Below are 10,988 nucleotides of genomic sequence, written 5' to 3'. Positions count from 1 at the left end.
AGGAAATCCCTATATAGTGCCCAACTACTGATGTCACAAACTCTGATCCTTCTCATCTGATCTTCTCACAGACTTCTAGACTTAGTCCCCTCATATCTTGAGTTTAGCACAGACCAGAGTGTGGTGTTAACCAGGGCTGGCTGAGTACCTGGAGTCCTGGGTGAGTACTGTGGTGGAGTCAGCATGGTCCTGAGTGCCTCCCTTAGTTCTGCAGCTTTCAGAAATCCCATTTAGTCAGTGTTTCTGAAAATGGAATTTGGCTGGACAGTTGGCAAGGAACTAATTTCTAACAGGATGCCAGTTTATTAATTTGAGTGAAGGACACACCTGCCAAATAGACGATAGTGGGATCCTCTAATGAGTACATTCTGCCCTTTAGGAAATCTCTTCAAGAAGCCATTCATCATTTGAAGCTAGGAGAGCTTGGGATCAGAGCCAGGGAACTTAGGGGTAAGGGGCAGGGAGCTATGACCATCTAGAGCTCCCATTTCTGCTGCAGGGATAGACCCATTACATCCTATCAGCCCCTCTCCTGGGACAACACTGAACACTGATGCTTCATAGCACAGGAGCTCCCTTAGATAGGCTCCAGAAGACCACCTATCTCTGCCTACATAGCCTTTTTCAGATAATCCTCATAATTCAATAGATAATGGTTTTTCAGCATTTTATAATCCCAGCTGTATGTCACAGGGTCCATCCAGTCCCCTTGATATTAGAGTCTGGACAGGGAATCCCCAAACTCTACAGTACAAGTTAGAGTCTGAGGTCATTTCTACATGAAACTCACCTCACCTATGATGTAGTTTTTACTATTGCAGTGGCTTTCAAATTTAGAGCCTGAGGCTTCCCCAGAGATACCTGAGGGACTGGAGCACCTTGGAGAATAAGGGAGTGAGTCAAGTCAACAGAACGCCAAGCCTCTAGTCCGTTTCTAGAACTGTGCTCCCAATATAGTAGCTGCTGACCACTGACCACAGAAGGCTACTGAGCACTTGAATTCTGGCTAATCAAATTGAAAAATAAAAAATAAATGCACTATAGAAATAAAAGCCCTGTTGGAAACAACACAACAGAGAAGAGACTGAGAATATGGCATGGAGTTTAGAGGTCAGGACAGAGAAAGGTGAGCAAAGAAAGGAAAATGACGATACCGAAGTGAGACAGGGGTCCTGAAGAAGAGAACCAAAGAAATGGAACAGAACAAAGACTTAAAAGATAAAATCAAGAAAATACTGGAGAAATAAAAGATAAACTTACAGAATGAAAGGTGCAGTGTCCTAGGTAAAATATCAACAATGATCAACAATGAAACACAACCTAGTAAAGTTCTCCTACTTAAAAAATAAAAAAGCCTGTGGCCATCTGGACAAAAAGCTGACGGTCATAGGGAGGGAGAGAGGAGACATATACGCGCAGACTCACATATTGCTGAAGGGAATGTAAACGGCTACAATGCTTTAGAAAATGTGGCAGCATTTATTAATATTAATACAGGTTTTTTAACCCCAACAGTTCTACTTTTAAAACTACATCACAGAACACACAAAATAAAAGCGTCAAAGGATATACAGACAAAAGCAATACAGAAATGTTAATAGGGGCAAATAAGAGGAATGAAACCAACTATAGGAGAATAATCATATACTCAGTGGTATATCCAGACTGTACTGTATCATGTTACTAAAATTGAGTCATTAGTTTTTAATCTATAGCTGCCGACCTAGAGTGATGTCTATTACAATCTACTGTGTGAACAAAGAATATACTAATCTGTGTGTGTTTACATATAACCTCACTTCAGTAAAAAAGGAAAAACGTATATATATAAATTTATATATATATTTATGTGGGCATGGCAAAAGAGACAGAAGCATGCACAGCAGGCCAAAATCACTGGCTGGGTGCAGACTATTCATGTTTTTATTTTTTTCTCTTTTTATAGTATTTCATATACACAAAAAACATAGTGAAGGAAACTAAAATGAGAAAAATATACACACATACAAATGAAAAAGCTCTCACCTTTAGCAATTACAGCAGCTTTATTTACCGGATTCAAACAAAGCAGACCCATCAGGGAGTTAAAGGCACTGGCAGTGGAAAAAACCATGAGCTCATCATCACATCGTCGCCTGAAGCTGTCTCAGAAGTCACCGAAACTGGGAGAACATCTAGCTGGTAATTACTACTTGGGCTCTCTGTGCCCCTTAGGGACACACAACTGAGTTAGCCCATCAGTGCATGGAGACACTGCTGGAAGATCTGTGAGCTGCACTTTTTGCACCCAGGTCAAGCCAGAGATGCCTCACTCCACTTCCGGAGGCACAGACCTGACACTGGGCACCTGGTACGTGCCCAGCCCAGGCATGTGTACTTTACGCAAATGCTTTCACTTACTCCTTCAAGGGGGTAGTCAAGTCACACATTAGCCATTTTGGTAAGGATAACTCATCCTCTTTGTTAACCTCCTCCCGTACCATCCTGTAAATCTTAAAATCTGAGAGGTGTTATTCACAGTGTATCCCCAGTTTTCCAGTCCAACAGCACTGATAACTGACTACTCAGGTAAGAATGTGTGGCCCATGCAGGCCTCAGCAGTGTTACCGCAGCTGCAGTTACTTCCTCTTCAGCCCTGGCAACTGTCCTAATAAAGTGCGGCCCTACTGACCGAGACCCATACACACCAGCCTGGCCCAGGGCCATTCTCGCCCAGAGATCTCCACAGGTCATGATCTCTGGTCCCATCCCTGTTTTCCCCAAAAACTGTTCCCAGTAGAGGTCAATCAGGCTTCTAGAAAGAAGGAAACATCTGCCCTCAAGGCTACCTTAGAGTCCAGTGGTATGATCTAGTACTTGAATCTAGTTGTTAATTTGGCTCCATAATAGTTTACTATAGCAAGACCCAGGAGAAATCTTTGTTTAGATACAGAATGTTGTATCTGAATATGTTTGAATTCTTCAGTATTAATCTAAAAATTAACATCATTAACTTCTACTAATGTCAAGAATATTTATATTGGTCTTACTTCATTCTAACTTAAAAACTAGAGAATTTTAAAAGCATACCTAAGTTTATAAATAAACAGAGGAAGCATTCTCTGAGTGACCTATATAATTAGGTTTTCATTTCACCAAAGCCTATTTAGTATTTCAAAGTTCCCATTTATTTATGTATCAAATATGCTGCTTTGGTTAAAACACAAGATACTGAAAAAAAAAAAAAAAAACCCAAACAAGTTTTTCAGTGAATATATATAACTCAATCTGTCTAACATTACCAAAGTAAGTGCTTTCACAAGTAACATTTCCAGCTAATTGAAGTTATCCAACAAGTCACCTCAAATTGGGATTATTTATTTCCTACATTTCCTAACAAGAACAAAAATTTCCGTTCACTATAAACAATAGTGCTAATTAAAAGAAGTCAAAGTCCCAGAGCAGATTTCCATACATAGCCAAATCTGTGTTTGGGCTTAATTAATCAAATGGAATAGAAAGTCTAGGAAAAATTTTAAGGTGTTAAAAAACTATATTTAGAAATAAAGTGTAGTGCTTTCATTGGAGTTCAAAATTAGTGCTATCAGTAACCTTCAGGGGAAAAAAACCATTTCCTTCCTTTCTGGTATTCTAAACTTAAAACTGACATTTCATTACTCTTAATTCTGTCATAAAGTTCTGTATTTTCCTTTAGGAGAATAAAATACATAAGGAAAATTACATCCTTGTCTGTTAAGCATTATGTTATAAGGAATGCAGCTTTGGAAACCAAAACCATGCTAGAAATCTTACCAGATGTCTTTTTCTTATATGGTTTCAGGAACCTGAAAACTATTCTTAGAACTATGACCCATGGTAATGACGCTCTGGATAACCTCAAATCCTTCTAGCACTCCAAAAAAAGAAAAATTCTCTATCTTAAATCTCTAGCAAGCTGGTCTGAAAAGGTTATTAATTAGCTGTGTTCATAATCAACACTCAACATTCTAAAGTCAGTGCCAATTTCCAACAGCAAATGCTACTAATTTTGGCTCAACTTTTAAACAGAAACTTACTTTCTTCCATATTTGAAGTGTCTGTTATTTCCTGAACAATATTTGTTCTTTTGCTAATTCATATAATTCACATAAAGAAACAATCTCACATCTTTAATTCTCAATCTGCCTACCTCATCTTGTATCAGTTACTCTATGTTCTTTACATCAACACCATGCTTTACCATTTACTAAAGTCCTCCCTCCCACTGATTAAACAAATGTTTACGCAGCACCAATTATGTATCACTGGGGTTTAATAATCACAGGCTTTAGTTTCTATTCTCAAGCTCTTGTATGTTTGGTCATTTATTTTTATGATAACCCTGTGAGAGTGGCAAGGGTAGGTATTATCTCCATTTTTGCAGGTGAGCAAATAAGCTCAAAGTTTAAGTGATTTTTCTCAAGGTCACAAACCTTGTAAGGACAGACTTGGAGCCAGGAATCCTTATGCTGAATCTATATGCTATTGCAACAGACTATTTGAGATTAATTCCATTTGACACCATTTTAAATTCTTCTCACTTTTTTCTTAAGTTGTTTTGATGATCTTTTCTGTCTCTCCCACATGAAACAGAAACCATGCCTTTTATTTCTTCCTACTTTAAGTACACAGGAGGCAGTGTGATAGTGACTGTTATTTAAAAAAAGAGAAAAACCACCACCACATAGATTACTCATGCAGAATGCAGAAATAACTCATGTTAAAAGGAGGACTCAAGTATATTTTCAAGTACAGTTGATACTCAGGCCATCTGTACCCTACTGTATCAGTGTTAAAATATTTAAACACTGTTGGAAAATACTTTTCTTCTGAGCTTCCTGAGAGGCATCCCTTACTCCAACCTTGTCCCTTGGACCCCTGGAGCTCCCTAATTAGCGTCAACTGCTGGCACCGCAGACGGCCTCCAGGATTCTGCACTAAAGTTGTGGTCAGCTGCTGTCCCATTTGGTCAGAGGCTGTGCTTTATCACCTGACAGATACTCTTAATAACCCATCTGCTTTCAGAGAAGATGTTGGGGTGTAGTCAAGCCATTCTTAACTCTCTGGGCTAAATATCTGCAGTATCAAGACCTATGTCTTAATGTACCAGCACTGGCTTATTGTCTATTGATGCCTATAGAGGGGTACAGGGAAAATCCTTACTTACTGTTAAAATTTTATTTACATCTGACTGTGAATACTTGGTTTGTTAAATCCTTTCCAAGAAAATAGTTACCTGAAAGGATGGCTCTCCAGGAAGGGGGGGTGAAGGGGAGAGCTGGATCCAGAGCATGTAGAAGTAGTACCTGGAGAAGTCAACCTCAAGGGCCTAGAGTGGAATGCTAAGAGAGAAGGCACCAGAAGGCAGATTTAGGGAAGTTGCCTTTTAATTCCTTTGACCTATGATGAAACTTGTACTCTTAATATTACTCTTAAGCCAAATAAACTTTTTCAATAGATACGGAGGACAGAGTAATAGAAAATCAAAAAGCTCATCTCACCACATTAATGAATGGGCTAACTGCCAAAATTTGAGATAGAAACTGCTTACTTAACAAGTATTTTATTTGAATAAAACCATTATAATAGCCATTAAAATGATGTGAAATATAATGATCACTCTGAAAGGAAGTTACAGCATCACTGGATTTACAGAAGAGGAAGCAGCAAAGGTGCACATTTGGAGGTGAATACAGCATTGTAAAATCAACCACATTAAATACCATGAAAGTAAGTAGTCAAAGTGTAGCATCATTTACATTATGATCGAAAAGGAAGGGAGCATTAGAGTTAAACTTTTGTATAATGTGTGAATTTTGACCTGCTATGTTTAAATTAGCAAAAAGCCTTAGTTTGTATAAAATTATTGTGTGCCTTAATCCCACCCACCACTTGATCAAGACACTGAAACTGAGAATGATTCCTTCCTTATTTATAGTTTTATTCTTGATATCCCTCTAAAAAGAGACCAGAATGATCATGACAATGACTCATACCTATAGAGTAATTACAAAGTACCATAGTCACATAACAACAAAAGCCAAAAGAAATTTACTACAACTGTTTTCTCTTTCAACCACTACTATGTACAGTACATTACAAGTAAGCATAGGTGTGCATTTAAGAGCTGACTGTACTACCTCTAAAATTTTAGGAATGAGCATATCAAAGTATATGGATATTTCTTTATCTTACAAAGTAAAAACAAGCATTTTCTATTTAAAATTTTTATTTCTGTGTAAAACAAAGACAGAACTCCTGAAGGTCAAACAAGGAAAAAATACACCAAGTTCAAAGCACTATTAAGTCATGAAACAAAGAGTCTGAGGTAGAAGTCAAGCAATATAACCTACAACCTTTTTAGAGTATTTATTTCCAACAACCATCGAATCTCTCTAGGAAGATCTAATTCTTAAAGTCTCAAGTTCCCAAAAATTAATTATCCACTCTCTAAAATCAGATGTAAAACTAAGACCAACAGAAGAGACAACATAAACTTTTGTCATGTTAACGGAGTAAATGCTGCTGACAATTCTGTTAGTAGTAGCCATAGGGAGGCCGTTGGTTGTAACCATAGTGTCCGTATTGATGGGGGTAGTAAGGTTCTTGTCTGTGCTGTGGGTAATTGTTACCCCAGGATCGTCCATGCCACTGATTGGATCGATTGTCACTTGGCCACCCCCATCTGCTCTCCCTACCTCTAAACTGTCTGTTATCTTGCAACCTACAACAACAAAACAAAAAGATTTTTATACTTCCCTTAAAAGAAAAAAAAAAACACATGACAAATCTATTCTGGTGCATTTCATTTCTCAGTCTAATACTCAATATACAAAAGAGTAAAAATATTTTTCTCTACAGAATGTTATAGCACCAGTTATTCAAAATTTCCCTAAAATTCAGATCCAGTATTACACTGGATATACTTTGCAGAGAATAGGCAGGCTACAAACCAAACCCAAAACAATGGGATAGTTCTGAATCAAACTGAAACCTATTCAACTATTCAAAAGCAGTATGGTAATATTCCTTTTATCTATTTTGAATTATTAAATAGAAATAATTGCCATTGTATAAACTTTCTAAAGTAAAATCAAAAATAATACCTTCTTTATGGAATTTAACACACGTTTTGTAGAAGACTTTAGGTTTTTAAAATATATTTGCAAAGGAAATAAAATATTAGTCCATAGAATGTATTTTTGAAAAACCATTAACACACACATGTGCACACACACGCAACTGCACAGTAAGGGGAAAAATATGGTGCTAACAAAATATTAAAGCAAGTATTTATCAGGCACTCACTCTGTGCTAAGCTGCTACTAGGCACTCGGTCTACCATACTGAACAAAAACACTGATCCCTTCCCGCACTGGCCTTATGGGCTAGCAGATTCAGGCTAACCTCTCCCAGATCAGCCATCTGCATTTATTTTTCTGAAGGAATACATACCGATTGCCTCTATTTCTTTGGTTCCCACCAGCTCTGCTATTCCATTCCTCGACAATTGGAGGGGACTCAGGAGGGCGTTTCAGGTATTCCTGGTACTCTTTGTCATCTTCTGTGAATCTACTGGCAAACATCTCTTCAAAATTTGGAACCGCTTCAGAAGTATCAGTCATTCTGAAATTCTGTATAGTTTTCAATATGTTTCTATTAGAATTTTTTTAAGTAACACTATCTTACCAGGTAGTGATAAACAAGAAATAAACAATGGGTATTCATAAAAGCCCTTGTGTACTTTTAAACCTAAGACAGACTAGATTCAATTCAGCATTTCTTTATTATTATAATACAGGCACTGTGCTAACTAGGAGCCCAGGATACAAAGATGAACAACATATCATGAACCCTGCCCATGAAGTGCCCTCAGCCTAGTAGAAGAGACAGATACAGTGTAAATACAAAGGGAGGGGCAGCAAATGTCAAGAAATGAAGCTGTAAAAGTGGGCAGGGGTCAAACTGTGAGAAACTCTGTATTCAATGCAAAGAACTCTACACTTTTTCTGGTAGGCAATGGGGCGTTTTAAGCAGGGAAGTCTCAAGAACAAATTTACTATTTAGAAGGCTCACTTTTCTAACAAGGTAGATAACAGATTAGTGAGACTGGACTAAAGGTAGATTATCGCAATAATGTAGGTGACGTGCTGAGGGTTTAATTTGAGGCCCTGACTGTGAGATTAGTTTTAAAGAATTCCAGAAGGAGTTAGTAACTGAGTGGATGTTGTGAGGCAAGGGGGGAATAAAGGATAACTCCCAGACTATGGCCAAATAATTGGACAGCTTATGGTGTCATAGGAACTATAGGAAGAAGGGTGGGAGAGGACCCTCACTGAGCTGAAGTTAGCTATGGTACACACATCCATGTGGAGAGTCAGTTCACAGTTAACTATCTGGGACTGAGAAGATGAATATGGGAGACACTGGCAATCCTGTTGGTGGATAGAACATCTACATATAAAGACGTTAAAGAAGTAAGAGGAGAACACACACAGATGAGAGAAGAACCAAAAGGTTATCATAGAAGGCAAGAGAATAAAGAGTGAAAAGGTCATTAGCGTTGAATGGCACAGTGATAGGAAGAACCAAGAAGAGAAAATTAATTGGATTTAGCCATTAGGAGGTGATTAGAGTAGAAGGGATTAAAGCAGGACTGCAATGATTAAAAGGCAACTGATAGGTAAGGAAGTACAAATCTACAGTGATTATGGATTAAGCTTTCAAGAAGCTTGGCTTGAGAGAAAACACAAAAGGCAGTAGCTAAGGGGTTATGGGAAGATTTTATGGGAAGATTATCTCTTTTTTCCCCAGGCTAAAACACCTGAGGTTATTTACAGGAAAAGAAAAAAAGAGCCAAAAAAGAAAGACAAAATACAGTAAAGACATGAAAATAGGCAAATAAAAAGGACTTTAAACATACAGCTGCTAAAGTCTAGGGTAACTACTTAATAATGGTATCCAATATATTCTTATTCCCGATTCTGTGAGAAATGAAAAATAACTACTAGAAATACTGTCTAATAGCTATAAAAACTGAAGTTTATATCAGCTGGGTGTTTTTCAGGCCAATAATGGATTCACTCATGAAGTAGTATTTCTTCACCCACATTTTCAGAGAGCCCTCTACCTCTGAGAAAAGATCTGGCTTAGCCTGCAGAAGACCCTGAGAAACGAGGGAAGATACTGTTCATTTCTTTTCATCTTCACTCAAGACCTGGAAGACAGTCCTAACAACATTTGGCAGGTAGGCTCCAATTCCCAGTCCTGCACTGATGTAGTCCCACCCGCTCTACCTTTCCCAACCTAAACCCAATCCTTCTGCTCTGCCTCAAGATTCCTGCTTTATGGTTTGGGCCATATGTGACATCATGCTAAAACTTTAAAACCAAATCTCTCTCTTATCTGACATCCTAAAATTATTTTTCTTCCCGTATTACTTCACTTTATAATAAAAAGTTTTTGACAAAGAGATGTGATACTGGAAGATAGCTTTTTCATTAGTTTGTCTTTCCTTCAAATCCAACAAAACATATGCAAACATTTATAATACTACTCTTGTCCCAACAAAACTAAACAAAGATTATTATTTGGAAGCAAGAAACAGTATCTAGATGTTTTACCTGTCAGGTCTCTGCTCTCTTAGAGTCTGATTAAATACCAGCCTTTCAATTTGCCGGGGATTGGCAAACATGACAAATTCTCAAATCCAAGATATGATTTAAAATAAATTCAGCAAATTAAAATCGTGCCTGAATTTCTATAGGAATTACAGAAATCACCAGAAAGATGACATATACCGAACCAGAGGGGCAGTAAAAATCGTAAGGCAAAGTAAATGTGCTACTCTCTTTTTATGTTCTTCCAAGACCCCCTCTCCCACAAATAAGCAATTATGTATCATCTTTATCATTACTTGTGAGAATGAAATTTAAGTAGAATTTTAAATGATCCAAGCTTTACTTACCCCAGGGATTTGAGGCAGCTGTACTGTAGTTTAATGTTTCAGTTGTTCAGATCTGTGAGAAGAAAAAAACTCCCTTGAAGGACCCTCAAAAGGTGTGAGTCGTGGGGGTGGGAATCATAAGGGTCTTAATGAAGCGGTTGAATTAAAAATGCTCTAAAGATTTCCAACGCTAATTCGAAAGAGGAAACTGAAGTTCAAATAATCAGCGAAGAGCTAAAAGATGCCAGATTTGTCCTCTAGGCCTTCAAAACCAATGAGCTAGTTGAATAATAACTTCACAAGAATCTTTTCTTTTCTGTGGAAAACACAGAGAACAGCCTTTCAGATGTGTACTCGAACACTGCCAGTTCTTGACCCTAAACAAAACCACAAAGAACTTTCGCTGCGGGCCACTAACCTTGGAAATGACTATCGAGAAAGGGATTTCGCTGCCCTAGATGATGAACCTAGAAAACTAACAGACGAAGATACGGGCTGAGAACCACTGCAATTTTTCAGTCCTTCCTCACAGCACACCAGGGCTTGTCTATCACGGCTTTGACTGATGTGCTCCCTTCCGAAGCACCTTAAAGTCCCAGGCACGAGGGTAACTAGAGGTCACGAGGGTTAAGTGGGTTCCGAACTCGCGAAAGAGTTCAGCGCCCGGAACGGCGGAGCCCGAGTACACCTTGCCCGCCACTAAGCTGGGCCCGCCCGGTTACTCCTCCCCATGGCCCCGAATGGGCGACTCCCACGCCCAGACACGCAGGGAAACCGACCTGCGGCCTACACCACGATCAATGGGTCTCCACAACGCTTCAGCTCTCCAAACTCACCGAGCCACTCCTGCCAGGATCCGACTATCACCTGACTTCCGCTTCCGGCGCGCAAAAGCGGAGGCGGGCCTGTGAAGTCTCGCGGTATCTCGGGCTCGCCGTCTGGGGTTTTCCCGGTTCTTCCAACGCTGGTGGCTCGCGGGTAGTTGTGTGAGGGTGGTGCGATGGCCAGTAAAGGCGGAGAGGCT

The 10,988-nt window shown here is 39.0% G+C and overlaps 1 protein-coding gene across 3 annotated transcripts; it reads right to left on the bottom strand.

Annotated features, from left to right (window-relative positions):
• Nucleotides 1-5,562: 5,562 nt before the first annotated feature.
• Nucleotides 5,563-10,903, bottom strand: RAMAC (RNA guanine-7 methyltransferase activating subunit). Of its 3 annotated transcripts, none has more exons than XM_045516767.2 (4): nucleotides 10,801-10,903; nucleotides 9,986-10,037; nucleotides 7,474-7,652; nucleotides 5,563-6,742 (listed from the first exon to the last, which is right to left on the bottom strand). In XM_045516767.2, the coding sequence occupies exons 3-4, from the start codon at nucleotides 7,641-7,643 to the stop codon at nucleotides 6,556-6,558; spliced, it is 357 nt and encodes a 118-aa protein (XP_045372723.1). In that variant the 5' UTR covers nucleotides 7,644-7,652; nucleotides 9,986-10,037; nucleotides 10,801-10,903; the 3' UTR covers nucleotides 5,563-6,555. The 3 variants fall into 3 exon arrangements, with proteins under 3 accessions (XP_045372723.1, XP_010953435.1, XP_045372722.1); XM_010955133.3 differs by having other exon boundaries at nucleotides 10,744-10,856; XM_045516766.2 differs by lacking the exon at nucleotides 10,801-10,903 and adding an exon at nucleotides 10,383-10,682.
• Nucleotides 10,904-10,988: the final 85 nt, after the last annotated feature.

This window comes from Camelus bactrianus, chromosome 27, assembly GCF_048773025.1.
Source record: "Camelus bactrianus isolate YW-2024 breed Bactrian camel chromosome 27, ASM4877302v1, whole genome shotgun sequence".
Taxonomy (NCBI): Eukaryota; Metazoa; Chordata; class Mammalia; order Artiodactyla; family Camelidae; genus Camelus; species Camelus bactrianus.
This window is presented reverse-complemented; position numbering and strand designations above follow the sequence as displayed.